Source organism: Macaca thibetana, chromosome 2 (assembly GCF_024542745.1).
Source record: "Macaca thibetana thibetana isolate TM-01 chromosome 2, ASM2454274v1, whole genome shotgun sequence".
Taxonomy (NCBI): Eukaryota; Metazoa; Chordata; class Mammalia; order Primates; family Cercopithecidae; genus Macaca; species Macaca thibetana.
In genome coordinates this window covers 142,573,226-142,598,287 of record NC_065579.1, presented here as the reverse complement: position 1 = coordinate 142,598,287, position 25,062 = coordinate 142,573,226, and the positions used below count along the sequence as shown (strand labels likewise).

The 25,062-nt window shown below is 54.3% G+C and overlaps 1 protein-coding gene across 11 annotated transcripts in view; it reads left to right on the top strand.

The window, feature by feature from the left end:
* Positions 1-25,062, top strand: part of IQSEC1 (IQ motif and Sec7 domain ArfGEF 1) — a 387,620-nt gene that overhangs the window by 315,684 nt on the left and 46,874 nt on the right. The window contains exon 1 of one of the 11 annotated variants that reach the window (XM_050781454.1): positions 73-416. The exons of 9 other annotated variants lie outside the window; for them this stretch is intronic. In XM_050781454.1, coding sequence (XP_050637411.1) covers positions 352-416 — 65 coding nt within the window. In that variant the 5' untranslated portion in view covers positions 73-351. Of the gene's footprint in view, positions 1-72; positions 417-25,062 lie in introns of those variants that run through there. One more of the 11 variants, XM_050781448.1, reaches the window with a different exon arrangement.

The following is a 25,062-nucleotide window of genomic DNA, read 5'->3' as shown; positions in this document are numbered from 1 at the left end:
GTGCGGTCCCGCCCCTGTGCGCAGCCCCGCCCCCAGCTCGCCCTCCGGCCCCGCCCCCTCCCGGCCCCGCCCACTTCAGGGCCACATTCCTCCGGCCCGGCCTCGCGCTGCGCCAAGCGGGCGGCGGCGGAGGGGCGGGCTTGGCTGGCCTGGGGTTCGGACTCAGGGCCGGAGCCGCGGGAGCCGGCGGACACTGGGCCAGGAGCCCCGACGTGGTCGCGTGGCGGGTGGTCGGGTCTCCGGGTGGCCGAGTGTCGGCCCCGGGATCCGGCGGCTCGCTGGCGGGAGTCGGCGGCCTCAGCTGGGCCTGGGTCCCGGCTCCTGGCCCGGCCCGCTCCCGCTGCGACCGCCATGTGGTGCCTGCACTGCAACTCGGAGAGGACCCAGTCCCTTCTGGAGCTGGAGCTTGACAGCGGGTGAGGGCGCGGCGCGGGTCGAGCGGCCTTCCCGGGTGCTGAGCGGTGGACTGGCGGAGGCTGTGGGGACGCGTGTGCGGGAGTGCAGGTGACCGTCGGGACCGGGCGCCCGGCGTACGAGAGAAAGCTGCCTGCGGGGCGGGGTGCGTCCGCGAGACTGGGTTTGGGTGGGAGACCAGCAAACAGGACCCGAGTTTGTGCGTGGGAGAGAGAGACGCGCCCTTGGGACAGGAGCGCTGTGTGTCCTGGGAGGGTCTCAGGATGGGAGTGTGTGTGCGATCGAGGGCCTTTTGGAGTGCAAGTTGGTGTGGGGGTGAGTTTGAGTTTGTGGGGCTGAGAGGGAAGCAGTGGGACTCGGTGTGGGTGTGAGGTGAGGGGCAGGAGGGAGAGCAGAGGAGAGTTGGTGGGAGGGTGCCCAGCGGGTCTGTGCCTGTTTCAAACTGCAGGCAGGGCAGGGGCTGCCAGGGAGGCCTCTTGCAGGCCTGTCTATTCCAGACATTGGGCATGTGTCTGGATTGATGTGTCTGTCCTGTCTGCAAGACCCCGAGTGTGTGTGAGGGTGGATGACCCTGAACAAACAGGCGTCCCAGGTGTGCCAGCAGCTTTTGTTGGGTACTGTGCGCCTGGCAGGGCCACTTGGGGGTGCACTGGGGTGTGTGGCTGCTGTTTGTGGCAGAGTGTTGATGTGAGGGGCTTTGTTTATGTGGTGATGAGTGTGCACCTGGTGTGGTCAGGGATGGAGTCTGGTGTGTCAGAGGGGCCAACCCTTTTCTACTTCAGGGCCTGTGGGCGGCTGTCTGAGCTTCCAAGGGCCCATGTTTATGGAGAGAAAGGGAGAAAGAGAGTGTGCGTGTATGTGCTGGGAATATTGATTTCCTCTCTCCAGTGGCCAGCACAGCTGCCCCCTGAGCTATCTGCAGGCCCTTCTGAGGAGCAGGGGGGTGGGGCTAAGGGGGTTTGTTGACAAGCTGACTTGGCGTATATCAGGCCCCCTCTGGAGGAAGCCCACCTGGAACTGTTTGATCTTTCGTTCAAAAACTGTGCAGCGCATGCCTAGCAGTTGCACTGAGAACATGCATATGTCCCCCTCTGCCCCTTCCTCACCCCAGAGGCCTGGGGCTCTGGGTTTGACGCTCCAAGTGGGGTTGTAGGGCTTCCCAAGGACCCATTGCTCCTTGCATCTGGGGTGGAGGCCAGGCACGCTGCAGCTGCAGGACCATCTGTCTGGAATCAGTGACAGCAGTCTGGACATGGGGGTCATGTTATTCATATCCCACACACACCCATGGCCTTCATAGCCCATCAGCTGTCCCACCCGGTATTGCAATTGCTTTTTATCCTTGTGGTACCAGCATCCTCAATTGCAGGAGAGCAAATCGAGGCTGAGTGTTCAGTCTTGTCAGTGCTAAGGCTCTGTGGTTTATTGAGTGCCTGCTATGTACCAGTCCCTGCTCTAGGCACCAAGGACATAGCAGTGAACAAAACGTGAAGTCTTTGTCCTCATGGAACCAGCAGTCTAGTGGGGAAGAAGAAACCATTAGCATGTTCTCCTGGCTGCACCTCCCTCCTCCCTCTGAGCTGAAAGTAACTGGGGGGTTTTTCTGCCCCTCCATTAGGACCTTTTCAGTATCACCATTCCAGTTGGCGTGTCCAGCCACCTCTCTTGCATACTTCTCCGTCCCACATCCCTTCTCATTAGAAGTCCCTCCGGGTATCTCATCTCAATCTTCCAGCTGCAGGGAAGCCTGCTTGGATCCTTCTGTGGTCTGGGTTGGTAATGAACAGCTGCTCCCCCAGCCTCAGAACATGAGCCAGAGGTCTTGGAGGTTGAGAAGCCTCGCTTGGGTATAGCCCACAGTTCACGCATCAGCCTCAGAGCAGGTGGGTCCCATTTGCTCTGGAGCACCTGGTATGTGGTTCCATGGGAAGCTTGGGGGAGGGTTAGAGGAAATCAGCCCAGTCCCTGGCCTGTGGAGGCAGAGCTAGATGCTCCTTGGGCTGGCCATATCCCCCTCTCTAAACCCAGATGGGATGCAGCATGGTCCAGAAACCTCAGGGGACCCCCCCCCCCCAGTCTGTAACAGGCCCAAGATAACCACTCCCAAGTCCAGCTATGCCACCATGCACCACTCTACAAATACAGGCTTCTTTCCAAAAGCATGTGTGGCACTTTGATGCTTTGCTGTTGGAGCCTTGTGACAACATAGGACTCTTCTTACCCTCGTTTTTTTTAAGGGTACACACACTAAGAGAACCCAGTGACTGGGCCAGAGTATCACATGGGGAGCCTACAGGAGAACCCTAATGTTGTGATGGAGGCCTCTGGAGGCCCTGGGATTTTCAGGCCTTCACTCAAGGAAGTCGGACTATGAACTGGTTGCACTAATATTTACACAGCTTCAGTTCAAAAACGGACAGGACTGACAGCTGCATAGTCAAACAGTGTGACAACTGGGCAAATAGATGTTTCTGGACAGGATTGGACAGGGTACCCAGGGCTGCAGGAGCTCAGTATATGTGTGTGTACATGTGTGTGCATATGGTTTTATCTGTCTGAACTCTGCAGACTGTGGAATCTTGGTTTGCCTGGAGAATCTGGAATCCAGGGCAGCTTGAGACTTAAGGAAAGAAGGGCCTGGGGAAGCAAACAGATTTTGTTTCAAGTCTCAGCTCAGTTTCGTGAGTGTATGCAAGTTACCGCATCCCTTCAATCCTGTTTCCCCTTCTGTGAAAGGGAATGATAACACTGCTTCATGGAGTGCTCTGAGAATGTGGGTGTCTGAAGGCCACTGCACAGCTGGCCATCCTGAGGACTCCAGTCAAATGCCATGTTTGTCCAAGTCAGCACTCTGCTCTTCCCAAGCACCAATGACCCGCTGGATTTTCTTTCTTCCTGTTTTGTAAATTTCCTTTGAATTTTGATGACTTGTGGAATATCCGCCCAGTAAGCACAGGGGCAAGATGATGCACAGCCCAGATGGGCTTGAACACCACCGGAGGCCTTAGGAGAGGTCTGTGGAAGCGTATGCGTGTGTGTGTGTGTGTGTGTGTGTGTGTGTGTGTAGGGGGATGTGCTCAAAGGCTGTTGAATGTGATTTATCCTTTGTCCTCAAAAGCAAATTGTAATGAGTTTAGAGGCCATTAAGGCTCTTGAAGAATTAATTGGCATGGCCTTAGAGAATCTGGCTGCTCCCACTGTGTGAGCTGCTGCAGAGACAAAGTTGATGGCATTTATGGTGGAAATATGGCATGGTGCCACCTGGACCTGCCACTATCCTGGCTGCCGTGGCTGTACCCCGAATTTGGCAAGTGTCCCTCCGAGGCCTGGCCCTGTGGCTAGTACCCCGATGCCTGCCTCGCACAGCGCCTGGCCCCATGGCGGACATAGCCAGTTGTCAGTGAATGAAAGCATCCATAAATGCAGGTGTTAACAAGTGCACACATGCTCTCTTGGGCTTGGAGGAGTGCGTTGTTCTCTGGAGAGATGTGTATGACCCAGGGGACACATAGCTTTTCACTTTCCTGTGTTCCTTTATATACACAAACATGTACTGAGCACTGACTTTGTACCAGGCCCTGGGCTAGATGTAGTAGCACTGAGGTTAGCGGTGTGAAATGGTACATCACAGAGCACAGGACTTGGGGGTCACACAAAACCCTGACTCCACCTCTTCCTAGCTGTGTGGCCTCAGATATGTTGCCTCCCATCTCTGAGTCTTAGTTTTCTCATCCATGAAATGGAGCCAAAACAAACCCCCTGGGGAGGGTGCGGGGATGTGCAGCTTTGCCTGGTGACTGATGCATACAGATAGATCCCCAACAAATGGTAGCTATCATCACCATCATCAGTATTACCACCTTTTCCCTTTTGTGAAATCGTTGCTGAGTTAAAATGATTCCTCACAGTTTTCTTTTTGGCTGATTTGTGAGGTTGAAGACTGATTTCTAGAGTCTGTGTGGCTTTTTGTGAAGTTGTCCTTCTTGGGGTCCCAGCTGCTCTGACTTGAATTTTTTTTTTTTTTTGCCTTGTTCATAGGTACCTGCAGCTTTGCTGCTCCTTGGAGGAAAGGCCCATTCTTTCCGTTTTATCTCCTCGGTTTGCAGTTTCCTGACATGGTGACAGTTTGATTTGAACTTAAGGTCCCCATGGAGACCCATAGCAAGAGTCCCCTCCCTGTTTGTAAAGATGAGACACTGTGACTGCATTTGTTTTTTCCTCTTTGTTCAAAGCTCAGTAATAATGATAATAGCAGCAGTTGCCATTTAGTGCTAAAGCTGCTAGAGTGCAAGAGTTAGCATGTGAACTCGGCCTGCTTGGCTTCAGGGTCTGTGTACTTCATGGCCAGGCTCTGCTTCTTCTGGGATTAAATAATCTTTGGCAAAATATGTCACCATCATGAATGGCGCCTTTTGCTTCTTCCCTATACTGCCACAACAGGTGTCCGGTATCCCCAGGCATCAGGATTCCCAACATGTTCCCAAATGTCTCAGTCCACAAGCTAGTTGATGACCACTCACCGGGCCTTCCTGGAATCTTGTCTCTTTCCCCACAGAACCCAAGAGCTGCATCCCCAGACTCTCTGGTAGGATTCTGGGACAGTGTCCTTTGCACTTGCAGGCTCTTCAGGGTAGCATGCTTGTGTGCTGTGCGCAGCCCCAGGCCAAGACTCTGCTTGGAGCAGGGTCCTGAGGACTAAAACTCACTGTCCCCTGACTCACTGAGGGACCCATGCCAACATGACAGGCTTCTGCATGATGAGGAAACCCAAGGCTAGGGCTTTTGAATCATTGGAGGACACGCAAGTGTGTGGGTGCTGAACTTGATCCCACGGGAGGGGAAAGGGATCATTAATAAACTGGAAAAATTGGAACGAGTCCGCAGCTGGGAGGAGGCCTCCTCATTCACACAAACTGGAAGGGTTCTCCCAAAATCCCCTGCTGCCCAGACCGGATCAGAGTCTGTCTGCCAACATGAATACTTTCTCCCTGATGCCATTTACAGAAGTCAGTGGTGTTTGCTTTTCTATTTCTGGCTGGGAGGGTAGGTGGTATAATCATGAAGTGCATGGATACATGCAAAGCATTTAAATGGTGTCTCATAGTAACATAGCAAGGGCCCGGTAGATGTTGTAATCATTGTTGTCTTTATTCTGGCTGACCCTAAGCTCAAAGGTCTCCCATCCTGAGAGAGGAAGCCTTTCAGAAAGACCTGTCCAGAACTGGCCCTGATTGGCCGTTGGTTGTCCCCCTCCCCAGAGCCCTGGCATCAGTCACCCATCTCATCCCATCCTTCCCTGGGCCTCAGTTTCCACATCTATGAGAATGAGCCTCTTGATCCTTGTAGTCATTTGCAGATGCAGGATGTTTAGCCCAATGGTTAGGGAGGCAGATTCTGTAGTCAGACTACCCATAACTCTAACTCCAACTCTAACGCCAGCTCTGCTCCTCATTGTCCCTATGATCTTGGGCACCTTCCTTAGCCTTTCTGCGCCTCAGTTTCCCCATTGGTAAAAGATGGATGACAGGAGGAGGCCATGGAGTTGTTGTAAGGATTCAATGAATGAATCCATGTAAGTGCTTAAACTGCATGGTCAACACCAGATAAATGGCATCTTTTAGCTGCTGTTTTAGGCCTAAGAAGTTTGACTGTGTGGAATTGGACCATGTTACTTGTTTGGGGAGATGTGTTCCTAGATGGGAGTGGATTATTCATCTTTTTGGCCACAGACAAGACCAGGGTTAAAAGAGAGGGGTGCAGAGAGATAGTGGTGAGGGGAAGAAGTTAAAGGGCTAAAGGACTGCAGGCTGCTGGTGGTGTGACAGATGGCATACACAGTAAGAAGTGACTAAGCCCATGGACTTTAGCATGTGCTTGTAGCGTGCTGTCCAAACAGCCCACAAACAAGTGGATGGTTAAGGGTATTAAGAAAATCACTTTGCCTGTGGATTGGGGAAATTGCAAAGTAAGGCAGCTTGCTGTTGGGCTGGGATGAAGATTTCTTTAGACAGGATGGGCAAATGGCCTGCACCATGTGTGAGAGACACCCTGAGGTGTACGGACATCAAGGTAGAGGCCCCCAGCCCTGTGTCAGATGGAGCAGAGCTGTGGCACCTCTGGAGCCTTCACCTGATGGCCTATGCTAAACTTCTGAGGCTTTGGGCAGGTCTGGCTTCCTGGTGGTACCTGGGGCTGCTTCTGGAGCCTAATAAGGCCCAGAGCTCCAGAGCCTGACCTCAGGGGCAGTGGCCTCCAGTCCCTGGTTCTGCTGCTCAGTCCTCTCTAGCTGGTCTGTCTGCCTGGGAGGGGAGGCAGCTTGCTGCAGTGGGCAGAGGTGGCATTTGGAGCTGGAAAAACTTGGATTCCATTTCTGCCCCTTCCTGGATGTGTGGCCAGGGCAAGCTGGTCCCCACTGCAAGCTGCTGCCTCCTTGTCTGTCAAATGAGAACAATGGAGGGAGAGGCAGTGTGGGTAGCACACACACAAAACAGGTGACCATGCGTGCTGACAGGAAGGGGAAAGGAAGTCAGCTGGGTTTGGGCAAAGCCTTAACTGTTTTTGGTGGGTCTGAAGTTGGCACAGGATTGAGACTGGGGCTGGAACAGGCTACAGAATGAAAATGGTGATACTGGCATTTGAATGGCCTTTGAACTTCACACATACCTGTCTGATTAGAACCAAGAACCTTGTGAAATCATGACATTATTCTCATTTGACAGATGAGGAAACAGGCTAGAAAATGAAAATGACGAATTCAAGCTCTGCAGAATGTAGACCTGGTCCTCTAGTTAATGTATGGAGCCTCTTTCCCCTCCCTGACGTTGCTGGGGAGCAGCATGTTAGAATGGAGCCTGAGGCAGAGGCAGAGAGGAGCTGGGGGCCAAGGAGGAGCCAGAGAGACAAAACCTGCAGGCCCCAGCTGTGCGCACCCCAGTGGCAGCATTGGGTTCCCTGAGCATCCACCATGGATGGCTACAGAGGTGCACTACCATCAGCAGAGTGGAAGGAGAATCGTTGGAAGCGCCGCCCGGTGCCTGCAATCTCAAAAACATGTTCACCAGCCCCAGGAAGTCATCTGGGCTAAGAACCACCCTCAGATTCCTTTACAGGATCAGGACAACTGTCCACCCGAGATGATGGGGGAGAGGGGCTGGAGTAGCGCCAGGCACCTAGTAGGTGTTCAGTAAACGCCAGCTGCTGTGATGACCCCTACCCACTGCACTGCTATTCTCCCCAGCCGTCATCATTATTACCATTGCAGCGCTGCTATTCCCGTGGGGTGAGGGTGGGGTGGAGAGGAAGTGTTTGGGGAAGCAGCTCTTTCCTCTGCTGCTAGGGGAGGGGGAGGTGCGGTGGCAGAAACGTGAATTCTCTGTTCCCTCTGGGCCATTCATTGACTGTTCTCAGAGCTCAGAGCCGTCATTTAAATGAGCAGGGTTTGAGTGTTTTTTGTTTGTGCTTAGTAAAAATGGCAAAATGGCCCAAGAAAATAATGGGCCTTGATGTGATAGCAGAGTCTTAGCGTTATTTTTAGCTTTTTGTTATGTAAAATTTGCAGCGTACAAAAGTAGAATGGTATAATGATCCCTATGTGCAGTTTTATTTCATTGCCCTAGATTAGTTTTAATCCCAGACATTTTGTTGATTTTATATCAAGGACCTGTCTCATGGTTGGCCTCATTTCTAGCTTTGGAAAAGTTGTATCACTGGGGCGGGTGCCTAGGGCAGGCCACAGTGTCCCTTGAACAGCCCTTAGCTGTGTTGGTCCATCTCGGGAACTCTGAGCTTGAAACAATTTCCCAGCCTGGTGACCAAGTAGCTTCTGACCCATTTGGGATGCCCTGTGTCTGGAAGTGACTGGAATAGGCTAGGCCCATGACTCCTCCATCAGACAGGGCCTTCCTGGGTCAGGGTAGGAGAACTCGCTTCTCTTCCGTCTCCCTAGGACCCCTGGAAGGCAGGGCGTGGAATGGGCTCTCAGCCTCTCTCATCGGATCGGGGGTCCCCTGGGTGGTATTGTGGCTCTCAGCTTCAAGCTCCACAGGGTCTCCCTGTTGCCCTGGCTTTCCCCTTGCCAGATGGTATAGCCAGGCTGCGGCCCCTGCCACCCTCCCAGACCCGTCAGCCCCTCATCTTGCTGGGCCCCTGGGTGGCCATTCAGCACTGGGGGTCCCTGGGCCTCTGCCCAGCCCTCTTTCCTTTTCCACTTCACGCAGTCTCTTCCTTCCTGGGGTTTCTGATCTGGCTCCAGCCCAGGCCCTGACATCCTGCCGCCCACCCAGCAACCCTCTCGAGGGGTCTCATGGGCACCTGTAAATCTGTAAGTTCCAAAGGGACACGTATTATCTCCCTCTCCCCAAATTGGCTTCTCTTCCATGACTTCATCTGATCCTCTTGGGCTTCACTTAGAATTCCAAAGTCATCCTGGACACCTCCCGTCACCTTTACTCGCCTTTGTCATCATCACTGGGTGCCGTGCCACCCCACATTACTGCTGGGCTTAGAGGCAAGGGCTGACACATTTCAGCCACTGCCCTCAGTATGAATGTGTGGTTGCTACCCTAGCTCCTAGCACAGTGCTTCGTACATATAGCACCCCCAACACAGCTTAGTTAAAAACAAGCCAAAGTCACACCCTAGGCACGGCCACATCCCAGCCAGGCGCCCCTCGTGCTCCCCAGGTATGGGTGCTAGTGTGGAGTCAGATGGTCTGCGTTACTTCAGACCTCTTCCTCTTTGGCCTGCTCACCTCCCTCTAGCCCCCATGGCACCATGCAGTGTAGCAAAGTGGTAACAGCCCTAAATCGTGACAGTGGCAGCAGCTACTCTGTGCATTTCCTGGGTGACAGGCCCCAGGCTGAGGATTTGTGTGTGTGTTATCATATGGCCCTCACAGCAGCCCTGCTGGGTGAACAATACTCCCATTTTATGACTGAGAAACAGACACAGAGAGGCCAAGTCATTTGCCCAGGGCCACACAGCTCCTGCCTGCTGGGTACCAGACAGTTGCCAGGGAAGAGCTCTGTGTGCCAATGTTGTAGGTGGGGAAGCTGAGTGGGATAGTGTTTCCTACCCCCAGCCTTCATTTGTCCCCAAGACCCTTTCTGTGCCCCTGCACTGGGTGCTGTGGGCAGATCGCTGACTTGCCATGGGGCCTGGCAGCTGCTGTGCTGCAGGTCTGGGCAGCACCTGCACCAGGTCCTGCAAGGGCAAGGGGAGTTCAATGGGCAGACAGGGTGGTGGACTGGCCCTGCACAGGGAAGAGCGTGACAGGCAGGGAAGTGGCCCAGCCAGCCTCGCCCCTCCTCACGTCCTGTGTGAGTCACATGGCCTTGGGTAAATTACATCACTTCTCTGTGCCTTAGTTTCTTCATCCACAAAATGGGAAGATGATATAGTACCTACTTCAAAAGGTTGCTGTTTACAACACCAAGCGTGAAGCCGAATGTAGACTGTGGACCTTGGTGATGATGATGTGTCACTGTAGTTCATGGACTGTAACAATGTGCCACTCCAGTGTGGATGTTGATAGTGGCTGTGCCTGCCTTGGGGCAGTGGGTACATGAGAACGCCATACTTTCCTTTCAGTTTTGCTGTGCACCTAAAAAAGACCAAGATTGTCTGGGCTAAGATGGCCACAGCGCAGGCCCTGGCTGGCAGGGTGGGCCATCTTCTGCGCGATGGGCATCTGTCTCCTTCTTTCTGCCCACACCCTGTCCAGAGCTAGCCTCCCCAGCCTGTGCCCCCAGCCTGTGCCTCCAGCCTGGCTCTCCCGGAGCGTCCCTGGGGCCCAGCCTAGCTCTGTGTGCTGGAGCCTGCCACAGAGAACTGCTTTATTTAAGTCCATTTGGTGTGTATGGAAATAACTAGAGGCCTCTGTATTTAATTTGGCTCAGCCAGGAAGATTTTTGGCTCTGTATGTGTGTATATTCTGAAAAATCTTTCTGAGTGAGCCCAGGGGTTGGAAGCTTCTGGTCATCTCTGTGCACTCAGAACCAACAAGAACCACCCTCCTTAGCCAGGGGCAAGCATCTGGCAGAGTGCAGGCTATAGGAATGGTTAATGAAGAAACTAAAGGAAGAAGGGGAGAGGGTGAGGCCATGCAGATGAGGTCATGGCAAGGGAAGCAGTCTTGTAAACTTTGTATCTTGAGACCAGGTAAGCTGTGGCAGAGTGGAAGGAAGGAGGCCTTTGGAAGCATAAAGCCCTCTACGCAGGCACAGAGATGGACGTATCTGGTTTCCTGATCCTGCAGGGCTTAATTTGGCGCTGGACTGGGGAATACTTCTCCTGATGTCCCTCTTTCTCTGACCTGGACAAGCCCAGCCAAGACTTGAGGAGTTGAGGGGATTGAGCCTTCCTCTCTGGCTGATGGCACAGAACAGAAACAGCTCCACGTGGGATTTACAGTTGACAAAGTGTGTCTTCCCTCAATTCCCATGCTCCTGTTGGGCAAGCAGGGCAGGAGTGATGCCCATTGTGCAGATGAGACAACAGAAGCCCAGAGAGTGGAGGGCCCTTGCCTGGGACCACTCAGCCTGGAAGTGGGGGAGCTGTAGAGAGACCTGGTCTCCCGATTGCACCTAGAGCTCCCCACTACGCTCCCCAGGAACGCTTCTGGAGCCGTTGAGCATTCCTCCAAACTCAGGTTGGCATTCTCACAGGTGGACGGAGGGGGCTGCCGAGGGTGGGGACAGCTTGAATTTGAACCTCAGGACATCCTCTTAGAGTCCAGTTTTGGAATAAACACCAGGTATCAGATGACTTTGAAAATTATATCCTAACCCTATGAAACTTAGGAACGAGGGCATCTGGTGAATTGAGGCTTGGTGGTTATGATGACCATGGGATTGTGGATTGTGGTCACTGTGATGATGTTAATTTGCTAGAGCCTTGTAAAAACCACACACTCACAGGACCCAGTGGAGCAGAAGGCCTTGGTGTTCCCACCGGCCATGCAGAGCTGTGGGAGTTCTTGAACCCTGCCTCTCGGGAATTGGTGTTCTAAATTAGGTTTCTTGGGAACAACTGATCCCAGGCTGTAGATCCTAGTTCTTTTCTTTGCGTTGGGCCTAGAATTTTGGTCCTGTCTAAGCATCATAGGCAAACATGGATGCTGCCAGCAGGCAGGAAGAGAAGTGGTGACCCAGGTATGCGTGGGCGATAGGGAGTGGTGGGGACTGTGGCAGTGGTGGGGACTGTGGTGGTGACGGAACATGTGCTGTCTGATGGATGCGGCTGCCACCTCGCTTCATCTGACTGTTATCAAGTGGGAATATGGGCCCAGGGTGGCCAGGTCCCCACGATGAGTCAGAAACTTAGATTTTCATGTAAAATCTTAAGATGCTGAAATGTTAGTGATTCATTCTAGTTTTTGAAACACTGGGCCACAGAGAGCATGTTTTGTGGATCAAGTTGGGCCAGGGGCTGCCAGTATTGGAGACCTTGTGAACCCCCCACACAGAATGTGTCTTCCAGAGAGCTCTGTGTACTCCGAGGTCTCCTTATGGGGAGCAGCCGGGCAGGTGCTAGGTCTCCTGACCAACTCTCCCAGGGGCGAGGCCAAGGGTCCCTCACCTTGGCCCTGGCCCAGGTGGCACTCGAGAGAATAAAGGGCTTTGCCCAGCCCCTCTCTTTAAAGGCTGCCTGTCCTGGGGTTGGCTGCAGGATTGGCGTTAGGGGATGACTTTTCCTGTTTTAGGCCTGTTGCCCTGGGTTGAGGCCCCTCTGTGGCACTGATAGTGATGCCTGTAGTGGTGACACCTCACCAGGCAGAGGCCCTGGCTGGGACTGATTGTAGGGTGTTTGTATCGGCCCCCAGTCCAGAGCCTCACAGCCCCCCTGCCAGCTGGCTCTCGGCCCAAGTGAAAGTGCAGGTTGCCAGCCTGTGGAGCCAGTCTGCCCCCTGCTTCCTTTCTGAGGCCCCGCCAGTGCCCAGGCCAGCCCAGCAGACCTCCCGGGACTGTGGGAGGGTGGGGCGCGCACAGGGCAGAAGCAGCACACAGAGAGCTGAGCCCAGGGCGTCCTCAAGGGGTGGAGCTGATCTCAGTATTCCAGGTTCCTTGGTGACTTGAGGCCTGTGGGACAGTGTTTTCAGCGCAGTGAGCATGTGTCTGTACGGTGGAGAAACTCACAGTTTCCATAGTCGTTTGGTGTCTCCACAACCCAGCTGCAGAGCAAAGGAGGGGTGTGGACACAGCTCCACAGTCACGGGGCTCTGCCAGGCTGGGCTGCGTGTCAGCCGTGTGACTGTTGAGCCCCTGTCCTCTCCAGGCTTTGGTGCTCCCACCTGTAAATGAGAGAGCAGCAGCCCTGCCGTCAGCCTGTGGAGTTGTGGGAGAAAGAGAAGACAGCCAGCCGTGCCTTGGCACCGGGGACCTGTTCTGCCCTGCTCTGTGGCTCTCCATCCTGAGCGCGGGGCATCCTGTCCTGACCCCTCTGTGTTAGGAGTGCCGGCATCTACTTCCAGGGTTGTGCAGGTCCCCTAGTCACTAGCAGCATCATTCATTCATTCAGCAGATTCAGACTGAGCACCTGCCGTGTGCCCAGCCCTATTTAGGCACTGTGGAAACTTCAGTGAGGAAAACAGACAAACACTGCCCTTCCGGAGCTGACCTCCTCATGGGGAGAGAGAGAAATAAGAAAGCAGGATAAAAGATGGAGTCAGATATGGAGCCGTGCTGTGAGGAAACCTAACAGAGATCCGGGGAGATGGCCCCTGCGGATCCATCTTTTCCTTCCCTCCTGCTGAGGGAGACCCCTCTCCCCCATGTTTGTCATGCAGCCCCCATCAGACGCCCTGTGACATTCCCCAGGGCCTCTCCCAGCCCTGGGCTCCAGGCTGCCATTGATCCACAACCACTAAGGCCCTCGGGCTCTTTCCCATGGAAGCCCCTGAAGCTGTGAGGGGGCAGGGCAGATCTGATTCCAGGTTCTAGGGGCTGCCCTCTCATCCCCAGCCTGTCTCCTGGAACCTGCATTCTCATCTCCAAAACCCACTCACTGGGCTCTTTGAGTGAGAGGGCCTCACAGCAGCCATGGAGGGTGGCCTGGCCCCTGCAGGCTGACGGTACTCTTTATGTTTGGGAGCGAGGCCTGGGCTGGGGAGGCTGGAACCACCACCTCCCTGGGGCTGGAAAGACTGCCTTTGACAGGATAACGGCTGCCTTGGCTGTGTGGCCCTAGGTTCACAGGACATAGAGACCTTTCTTTGTGCCCTGCCTGGCTATGTGCTGATGAGAATAAGCCCTGTCTGAGGACAGGAGGTCTCTCCTGAAATAATTACCCTCTAATTAGGCATGGCATTAGCTGTTGGTGGGGCTTCCTGGAACACTCCCACTGACTCCACTGTGAGGCCATGAAGGGGCAGCCTTGCCCCCACTGTGCAGTTAGGAAACCAAGGCTCAGAGAAGTTGGGGTTCTAACTCAAGTGTTGGACTGTAGCCCAGAATGTTGCTGCCACTCCTGTCATGACAACATTAGGGTGGTAGGTGCCTGACGGAGCTGTACAGAGTGCTCGGGACCAGAGGGCAGGGGCAGCGCGAAAAACTGTATCTTCCTTCGTATGGTTGGGTGGCCTGAGAAGCCCCCTGTACCCTGACTGCTGCCTGACTCCTCATGCCACCTGCCCATCTCGCCAGCAGCTGCTGACATACAGGGAGATGCTGAACGTTGGATCAGTAAGCAAAGCTCTAAAAATAGCCTTCCGCTTTGAAAAGTTCATTGTTCGAGTCCTATATTTTTCTACATATATAAAAGCCACTTCTGGAGGCTTTTTAGTCGTTAAAGATAATGCTACAGCCTGAGGCGGAGCTGGGCCGGGCCTTATCTGGGCCTCAGCAGGGCAGGCCTGAGGCCAGGGCAGGGGGATGTCAGTGAGGCCGATCTCCGCCCAGGGTCCTCTTCTCTGGAGGCAACTGGACAGTCAGCCTCAGTGTCCCCCGCGGATGGAGGCCGGGCTGCCACGGCATTTCCAGGCTCTGAGGGGCCATTGGACAGGTCTGTCTACGGCACACGGAGACCAAGAGGCACGGAGACAGCACTGTGGGTGTGCTCCCTGCAGCCAGGCACAGGGTTGGAGGCATTCTGCGTTTCCCCCTGGCTTGCTCAATTCAGACCTAGCTTCCTGAAATTGTCCCTGGCTGAGCCCCACCTTGCTGGGGGGATGAAGGATCAGGCCCCGTCAGCAGCTGACTGGCCTCCCTCCCTGCCCCTCAGAGAACAGTGAAGCCCCAGAGGAGGGTTTCAGCCCTCTGGTGGTGTGCCCACCCACCAGCCCGACCTCTTCCTCCTGTCAGGGTCGCTGCCTGTCACCATTCATATATGCTGAGGTCTCTTCCAGCTTAAACCACATGCCTTCTTGGAGTCCTCATCCCTCTTCTGCCACCTCCCCATCTTCTCTTCCTTCTCAGCCACATCCCTCCAGTTGTCTTCAGAGGCCTGAATAGAGTGAGGGAGGGAGCCAGCGGACTTGGGGAAGGCTGCGCTGAGCAGCAGGAACAGCACCTGCACAGGTCTTGGGGTGGGAGCATTCCAGAGCGTAGAGGAACAGCCAGGAGGCCAGGGGGCTGGGCTGGAGTGACCAGGGAGTTCAGTGGAGGGTAGCAGGAGGAATGGCTGGGTCCCGCAGAGTCTCCTGGATCAATGGGAGGACTTGGGTTCTAAATCCCACCAAGTGAGAGGAGAATGTGGTCAGGATTGTGTTTTAACAGGACCCCAACTGCTGGGTGGAGAGGAATGGGGTAGGGTGGCATGTGAGGCTCGAAGAGCCTGGAGAGGCCGTGGCAGTCACACAGGGAAGAGATGAGGGCCACACAGGCTGGCAGATGCGGGATCTGTGTTGAAGGCGGAACAGCCCGATGTGCTGACAGATGGGGAGGAGGGTCTGAGAAAGAGTTGCCAAGAGTGACGCTCAGCGAGCAGCTCCGAGGACCCCAACCACACCCCATTGAGATGGCAAGGCTGTGGGGAGCTGGCCTGGTGTGGGGAGCTCAGTTTGGAGCCTGAAGTTGGGCTGTCCACTAGGGCTCAAAGGGGCAGTGCCTGGGCAGCAGGATGTCTGGTTTCTTGGGTTCCTCTGCAATTCCTGGATATCCTCATTTCTCCAAACCTGGGAGCTGGGTAAATGCAGAAACCCTCCTGCCCCCACCTTCTCCCGCTGTGCCCTGTAGGGGTGGCTTCTGGATTGTCCCGTTTTAGATATGGTGCTCCGGGTTAGCCAGTGGAAGTCACATGGGATGTTCAGGTGGCCGTCACCTCGTGCCAGTGCTTCCTACAGGTTCTTACTCTAAATCTTTCCATGTGAGGGCCACAGCCCCACCATCCCCTCTGTCCCAGACCTTGGCAGCATCTGGAGGCTCTGAGCACGGGACTCAGCGTCTGTGCCCATTACGTGTGCTCCTCCAGGGCTCACTCGTTCCCTCTCTGTCCACCCTCCCCAGGTTTCCACTGGGGGTACTGCGACTGCACCCCTCCTGCTCACCACTAGGTCGTGTTCATCCGAACCCTGCCTGCCAGAGGAGGCGACCAGCGTTGCTGGGCCTTATCTAGAATGTCCTCACCCTACTGCTCTCTAGGAAGGACCTCAGGAGTCTATAAGTCCTTTTGGTCAGCAGCCAGGCATCATTCTCCTAGAACTGCTTGCCAGGCTGTAAGGCTTTAGGCATCGGTGGGGATGCTGCCTCCCCTCAAGACCAGAGAAGGGGGTATGGCTGACTGGCACTGGAATGGCCTCCCCTGGGAAAGCCCTCACTATTCCTGTCTTGCTGGCTACACCAGTTAATTCTATTTCTCTTCTTTTATTACAATTTTTTTTTTTTTTTTGAGATAGAGGTTCACTCTGTTGCCCAGCTGGAGTACACTCCAAGTTTCACTCTGTTACCCAGTAGTGCAATCTCAGCTCACTGCAACCTCTGCCTCCCAGGTTTAAGCAATTCTTGTGCCTTAGCCTCCTGAGTAGCTCGGATTACATGCTTGCGCCGCCATACCCAGCTATTTTTTGTATTTTTAGTAGAGACAGAGTTTCATCATGTTGGCCAGGCCAGTCTCAAACACCTGGGCTCAAATGATCCATCCTCCTCGGCCTCCTAAAGTACTGGGATTGCAGGCGTTCGCCACCATACCCAGCCCTTTTATTATAATTTTTAAAAAGTTTTTTAGAGGCAGGGTCTTGTTCTGTGGCGCAGGCTGGAGTACAGTCATGTAATCATAGCTAACTGCAGCCTTGAGCTCCTTGTGCTCAAGGGATCCTCCTGTCCCAGCCTCCTGAGTAGCCAGGACTACAGGCATGAGACACTGTTCCCAGCTATTTAAAAAAAATTTTTGGCTGGGCGCGGTGGCTCACGCCTGTAATCCCAGCACTTTGGGAGGCTGAGACGGGTGGATCACGAGGTCAGGAGATCGAGACCATCCTGGCTAACACGGTGAAACCCCGTCTCTACTAAAAATACAAAAAATTAGCTGGGCATGGTGGCGGGCGCCTGTAGTCCCAGCTACTCGGGAGGCTGAGGCAGGAGAATGGTATGAAGCCGGGAGGCGGAGCTTGCAGTGAGCCAAGATTGCGCCACTGCACTCCAGCCTGGCACAGAGCGAGACTCCGTCTCAAAAAAAAAAAAAAAAAATTTGGCTGGGCGCAGTGGCTTACGCCTGTAATCTCAGCACTTTGGGAGGCTGAGGCAGGCAGATCACGAGGTCAGGAAATTGAGACCATCCTGGTGAACACTGTGAAACCCCATCTCTACTAAAATTACAAAAATTTAGCTGGGCGTGGCGGCGGCGCCTGTAGTCCCAGCTACTCTGGAGGCTGAGGCAGGAGAATGGCATGAACCCTGGGGGGCGGAGCTTGCAGTGAGCGGAGATCACGCCACTGCACTCCAGCCTGGGGGACAGAGCGAGACTCCGTCTCAAAAAAAAAAAAAAAAAAAAAAAAATTTGTAGAGATGGAGTCTCATTATGTTACCCAGGCTGGTCTTCAACTCCTGGCCTCAAGTGATCCTCCTGCCATGGCCTCCCAAAGCACCAGGACTATAGACACTTGCCATCATGCCCAGCTAATATTTTTTAAAAATGCTTTGTGGAGACAGGGTCTTGCTATGTTTCTCAGACTGATCTCAAACTCCTGGCCTCAAGCAATGTCCCACCTCAACCTCCCAAAGTGCTGGGATTGCAGGCGTGAGCCACCGCAGCTGGCCAATTTTATGTCCCTTCTTTACACACTCAGTTTTCCTTTGAGGTCCATTTCTTTGTGTCCTTGCATTCTGCTCCTTGGGGCCAGGCTAGCTCTTGGGGACTACCACCAGTCCCGAGAGCATTCCAGAGTGGGAAAGACTAGAAAAATGACATGGATTTGAATCTTGGCTCTGCTCTGTGCTCTGCAATCCTGAGCAAGGATCACAGTGGGCCCTTCCTGAGCCTTCATTTTCTCATCTGGAGAATGGGAAGAGCAGTGCTTTCTTGACGGGCTCATTGCAGGGGTGAAATCTGTGTACTTAGCTTGTGCTGGGCTCCCCCATTGCATAGTGGCATAGTGGGTGAGCATATGTGTGGGTGACCCACCCCCAGCCACATCAGCCCAGAAAGACTGATTTTTCCAGACCCTGCTTGAACACCTCCACTAACCCTTAAAGCAGCTCCTTCTTTTTTTTTTTTTTTTTTTTGAGATGGAGTCTTGCTCTGTCGCCCAGGCTAGAGTGCAGTGGCCGGATCTCAGCTCACTGCAAGCTCCACCTCCCGGGTTTATGCCATTCTCCTGCCTCAGCCTCCCGAGTAGTTGGGACTACAGGCGCCCACCACGTCGCCCGGCTAGTTTTTTGTATTTTTAGTAGAGAAGGGGTTTCACCGTATTAGCCAGGATGGTCTCGATCTCCTGACCTCATGATCCGCCCGTCTCGGCCTCCCAAAGTGCTGGGATTACAGGCTTGAGCCACCGCGCCTGGCCACGCGGCCCCTTCTTAAATTGCTGAACTGTTCAAAACTGCTAGCTGTCTGAAGCTCCTGCCCCTGGCCTTACAAACCCACCTGTTCTCTCTGCACCAGGACCACCCTGCGGAGACCTGGCAGGGGTGGCGGCCGCCCCTCTCCGGCTGTGCCGTCCTTGCTCTTGCTCAGAGGATGTGCCCCACCCGCCCCCCAGACCCTGCATGGCTGTGTCCCATCCCTCCCCGAGACAGGGGCATAAAGATGAAGATAGCCCGGTGCAGAGCAAGACCATCCCCTTCCTTCCTCTGGGTGACTAACCTTGGTTAATGTGGCCTAGGCAGAGAAGAGCCACAGAAAGCCCCAAGAGGGAGCTTGTGAGGGCTGGAAATGAATTGTGCCTGCCCAGTCTAGGCTCCCTTTCTGGAAATCAGAAACCCTGAAAGCAGAGTGTAGGGGAAGCCACGAGGCCTGGAGGCGTGATGGGCATACGTACTTCAGGAGACTGTTTTGCTCTGGCCTGTGCAGACTGCCAGGAGTCTGGCCTGAGGCTGCTGGCATGGACATTTAACCACAGACAGGCTTTCGAGATTGCCTGCTTCCTCTAGCATGGGGCCCGGCCCACTCTGAAGAGGGTGGCTTTGCTGTGTGATGTGGCCACCCGCTGGCCACACATGACTACGCTTATTTCTCTGATTTATCTCATAATCATGCACAACCCCAGGACCCCTAGGCTCTGGATCCAGCCCTGTCCAAGCTGCCAGCAGCATGCTTTTCCCCTGAGCAGCTGGGCAGGAGAGGCCCTGGTGTGGGGTCAGGTCCCACACAACCCTGTCTTATACTCACCACCTTGACTGGGTGACTCAACTCTTCCATCCCTGAGTTTGTCATCTGCAGAAGGGAGCAGTCCTAGCTACCTCCCAGCGATGGTGGTTGAGTTACAGGTCATGTATTTTAAACACACCCGCCACGGCATCTTGTACCTGGCAGGTTTATGGAGAAGTTGCTGCTGTATAATTCAGACCGTGTATATCTGTGTTTGCGTATGTATATGTGTGTATATACATGTGTGTATGCCCCCTCCGTAAGAAGTTGCATAAGCACAATGGGTACGTGTTTGGGCTCCCTGGCCAGACTGCCCATATGCCCTTGGAGATGGGTGCCACCTCTCCGTGCCTGCAGGGTATTGGGAGCACTGAATGGGTTCCATATACAGCTTAGAACATCACTAACCATATAAACATTCGGTGTTACTACCATTGTCGTTGTCGATGTTGGGGGTGAACAGTAGGTCACTGCTTTCATCTTGTCCCCTCATTGGTGCCCAGAACCTCCCCTGGCTAACATTTTTCTTGAGAAAAGTCATTCATTACTTCATAGGCCATAATTAGAGACATCCGTGACTGAGAGGCCACAGCCCCCCGCCCTGACTCACTCCCTGGCGAGTCAGGACGTGGCATCCAACAGGTCTGGGCTGAGGGGCTGGGGTTGGACTGTTTGCCTCTCTCACCCATCCCCATGAGCTCCCCAGTCCAGGGAACGGGCCAGTGGAGGGTCTCTGGGTCCACCCTGGGGTCAGGCTCTCCAGCCTGGAGGTGGGTGTCTCGCAGAGACGGTCCCAGCAGCAGGCAGGGTGCAGGGCAGGTGACCCTGGCTTGGGGCACTAGGCTTGTCTGCCCTTCTGCCTCTAGCTGCTGGGACTTGTAGATCAGAGAATAACCCGAGACAGTCATTGAAAATGAGCCAAGCACTTTCTTAAGGACCTCACTGTGTCAGCTCCACTAAGTCTCCACAGTCCTGTGAAGTAGATACACTAGTTACCCCCATTTTAGAGGAAAGGAACCTAAGGCACAGCATTAGTTCCCCCTGTGGTCACACAGCTAGTAAGCAGTAGAGCTAGAATTTCACCCAGGAGCCTGCTTAGCCCCTTGCTTGGCAGAAAGGCTGGGTGGGGCAGGGGCAGCAGGAGGAAACTCTCCAAGTTGTGTTCTCTGTTCCTGTGAGGTGTCCATTGCAACACTGTCCTGTAGGGATCTAGCGCCTCACCCAGCCGTGTCCCCACATAAAACTCCACATACCACCTCCATCACAGGAAAGCATGTTTGGAAAACTGGAGATGGGAGAAGAGCTTGGTGACCTTCCAGTGACCAGCACTTGGAGTCCCTGGGCTGGGAGAGGAGGGCTGTCTGTGCCTGAGCCCACGACGGGCTCTGGGACAGAGTATGGATGCATCCACAAGCAGCTCCAGGCCCTTATGTGCTCTCTGGCCCTGTCCTAGGCCTGTCCCATCACCGGGGGCCCATCCTGGACATACAGAACTCGTATCATGGGAAGGAGCAGGCCTCCTGCTCCTGGCCATTCCCATCTTTGCTGGAGGCCAGGGCTTTGGGGGATGCTTGGGCAGTTGTCTCCCACCCTCACAGAGCAAGACTTCCCCATGGTGCAGGTGGACTACACAAGAGATCAGGTGATCCCCGGGGTGGGGAAGAGTGTGTGGAGTAAGGGTGGCCTTGTGGAGGCAGTGGGATTAAGCTGAGACCTCCGTGTAAAGATGGCGGACTCAGGTCGTATGGCGCTGGGATAGAGGCTTCCAGCCAGGATTGGAGTCCCTTGTACCACCTTTCTGATGGGTGTCTGACCTGCTGCAGCTTACACACCTCCGATGACAGAGAACTCACCACCTCTTCAGCAGCCCTAACCACGTGAGAGTGTCCTTCATCGGGTCGGGTATTGGCAGTCATAGTTCTGCCTGCAAGAGAAATCTCTAGCCTCAGCTTGTCAGCCTGTCAGAGGCTTGATGATAGGGATCACATCATTTCCCCGAGGCTGCTTTCCTCCCGGCTGTACAGCCCCAGTTCTTGATAGGAGGATACTGCTTTACTGCTTCCTGGCATACCGTTATTTGGCCTTGGCAAATAGAGTCCATCTCACATGCTAGCTGGGATCAGTTGTATGGAGTGCTGTGTTGGAATGAGGCTGAAGCATCATCTAAGCTCTTTAGGAGGGAGTCTGTGATCAATTAGCAATGTCTGCCCAGGAGGAGTGGGTGGTGCATGCATGTGTCCCAGGTCTGCCATCCCTGCCCTCAGGCTCTAGACTGTCTGTGCACTGTCTTCTGCTGTGTCTGAGAACTGTGGCGGGCAGCAGGGCTATTTTTGCTCCTGGCTTTTTATTCACGTTAGTGACTGGCTTCTCGGCCACATCATAACATCAGCTCACATTCCTCTTATAGTCCACAAAAAATCCCCAAGTCTTTTTCATAAGAAAAGCCATCAAACTAGATCCTTCCCCCATCTTGACGTTATTTCCACTGTGCATACAGAATTAATTTAAATCATCCCCTTGTCGATGCTTATTTAGGTTATTTCCAGATGTTTATAATCAGAAACAACACTGCTGTGAACATCTTCATATGTACTGCTGCACGCATTGGTCTTATTTCCTTTGTACAAATCTATGGAAAAGGGCTGGGCAGCAGCCACCTAACTCTCATAGAATGTTCCAGAGACTCTGAACTGCCAGGAATTTCAGGGACTTTGAACAGGTGCCTCAGCCCATTCCTTGGTCTGCATGTGGCCCAGGTGTCTGAGAGAGATAATAAATTCAGGGGTACAGTTAAGGACTCACCCTGGTGTGTTCCCCAGTCCTGTTCAGTGGGCTGGGTTTGTGGGAGAAGCATACCCAAGGCAACTAAAGTGGGTGGTGAGATGTCGAGTAGCTGAGCTCAGGAGGTCGGGGCAGGGATATGGGAGCCAGTCTGGCTGTTCTCTAACCCAAAGTCCCACCTAGAGACTCATGTATGCTGGTAAAATGTGACTGTCACTTTACAGCCAAGCTCTGTCACTAGGGCATCTGTGTTTCTGCCCTAGAAAGGGAACAGTTGACATAGGATAGTTCTTCCTGCCCCAAGAAGAAACTGGGTAGAGCTGAGTCCTAATCAGGAAGGTGGGGCTGAGAGCCCAGAGCTTCAGAGTGTTGCTGTAGAGCAAAACATCTTCACGAGTTCAGCCAGAAAATAGTCAAGCGCCCACATCATTTAAGTTTGATAACTTCCTGTACTGATGTATACTCCTTGCAGCAGAGTCCTAGAGTGCCCATGGCTGCATGTACTTGTCAATACTGGGCATTTTCACTTAAATTATCTTTGTGTTTATCAGTTCAGATAAACTCAGAAAAGCTTCTTTTTTAGGGTCTAATACTGCACTGCGTAGCTGCTGATTGGGGCCATCAAGAGGTGATGTCCTCTGGCTCAAAGTGGGTTCATAGCTACATGGAAAATTCCACGCTGTGCTCACTTTTGTCCACGTTTGCTGAAGATCCCTGTGGTGCCACACTGGTTGCAGTAGGATCGCCCAGACATTTCTTTCTTTTGGGATGGTTTGAAGTTGGGTTTGATTTTTTTTGGACTGTGGAAGGGCTGCCACATTGCACAAGCTGATGCTATTCAATAGACTCAACAGGACCCGGGGACAGATTGAATGGGGGCGTTTGAGTCGGGGAAGGGACTAAACTGATGACCCCCCAGGACCCTGGCTCCGGGATGGAAGGGAAGACTGGGTGACTGTCAGACCTTCCCTTCCTGGAGAGGGAGGCCCGGCCTCTCCCAAGCATGTTCAGGACCTGCTGACCCAGGGCAGCCAGGAACCCAGGAGTGCCCAGAGTGGAATCTTGGGCTGCCACAGGCCCAGAAAGTCTGCCCCAGGCCACCACCATCGCAATCCTATCCCCAAAGATGCCCTGCCCCAGGGCCCAAAGCCACCCTGCACTACCAGCGCCAGGCACTCCCATCTCCTGCCCATCGTGAGTTCAGTGGCTGCCGCCTGATCTCTTTCCACAGCCCCGTCTGCCCCACACCGCGGCCAACTGGGAACAAAGGCCCCTCTCAAGTTCTCAGGCAGGCCTGGGCCCTCACTCACCCCCCCACCGTCAGGGAAGGATGCCCTGCTCTGCCTGCTCACAGTGGTTTCAGGCCAGGTTAGAAAGGGCTTGGTGAAGGGTAGAATTCCTTCGGACTTGAGGTGAACATTGCTCCTTCATCCTGGGTCGAGGGGCAGCACAGTGAGGGTCCCACACTCCCCTCCCTGGCAGAGCCTCCCTGCAGCTCAGCAGCAGCCCGTGGACCACCAAGGGGCTTCCTGCTTCAGCTCCAGGGACCTGCAGGGAAACCACCTGTCCATCTCTGTGCTTCTGTGAACCTAGGGTGATGAGACTGTTTTGAATCCACCTCTTAGGAGTGGAGGCCTGGCTGCATCTCTTTAAGGACGATGCTGTTGTTTCCTGTCAGCCTTTTGCTTGGAAGCACAGATTTGGCCCCTGACTGAAGTGTTTCCAGTCCAGGGCGTGTGTGATGTGTCCCCAGGCTGCAAAGACAAGGTGAGACAGAGGGAGGTGCACAGGCCTGGAGCAGAGGCGTGGGCTCTGGGGTCAGACAGTGTGGGATGGGCTTCCCGGCTGAGGCTGTCACTCCCCTGCAACCTGAGGCTCTGGGACCTGAAGTCTGAGATGGAGACTCATTTGCTCTTTTGTACAGTTGATTAGGTTGGTGAGTATTGTGAGGTGCTGCTCAAAGCTTTAGCAATAGAATGGGAGGATTTTCAGATCTGTTCTCCCCCTTTCCCCCTACCAAGGCACACACACCAGGCCCAAAGGAGGCTGCTGTGGGTGGGGGCTGCAGGGGAGGGAGTTGGGAGACTCTTATGATGTGGAGAAGAACCTTTTTTTTTTTTTTTTTTGTGAGACGGAGTCTTGCTCTGTCACCCAGGCTGGAGTGCAGTGGCCAGATCTCAGCTCACTGCAAGCTCCACCTCCTGGGTTTATGCCATTCTCCTGCCTCAGCCTCCCGAGTAGCTGGGACTACAGGCGCCCGCCACCTCGCCCAGCTAGTTTTTTTTTTTGTATTTTTTAGTAGAGATGGGGTTTCACCGTGTTAGCCAGGATGGTCTCGATCTCCTAACCTCGTGATCCGCCCGTCTTGGCCTCTCAAAGTGCTGGGATTACAGGCTTGAGCCACCGCGCCCGGCCGATGTGGAGAATCTTGAAGGGTGGTGTTCCTCAGATGGCTTGAAGGCATCGAGTCTAACCCACCATGTTACTGATAGGGAAACTGGGGTCTTGTAGGGAGGGGCAGCCTGCCCTGATTCTCAGTCCAATAAGGGCAGAGCCAGGCAGAGAGCCCTAGGCCCCTATCTTCATTCAGGCTTTTGCTCAGGAGGCCTCTGTCATGGCCCAGCTCCTGGGGAGTGGGATGGGCATCCCCTGCCTGACCCTGGAGGCCACAGCCAGAAGTCTTGCCCTAATCTGCGGGCCGCAAAGCAGGTGCCGAGATCCACAGCCCAGCCCTGGCTCACGGCAGAATTGACAGCAAAGAGCCGCCACTCCCTACCCCCTGGGCCACTGACTGTGCTCTCTGCTCCAGGCCGCCTACTGGGGCCCCCAATCCGGGCTTCCCTGGAGCCAATGACAGTCACATTCTGCACTGGGCGCTGGGGTCCTGCAGGCCTCATGAGGAGCAGCAGGGACGGAAGCAGAGCAGAGCAGGGCTGGACCCGCTGCCCCAGGCTGCTGTGTGCAAGGCCTTCTATTGGTCTGAAGAAGGCACTGGGAGGGAGGATTGCAGCTGCGTGGGGTCCGTGTGCCCACCTCTCTGCTATGCCCATCTAGTGGGACCTCCAGCCCAGCCCCTGGGAGAAAGGGTCTTTCAAGGTCCTTCCAGCCCAAGGTTGAGTGATCTGACAG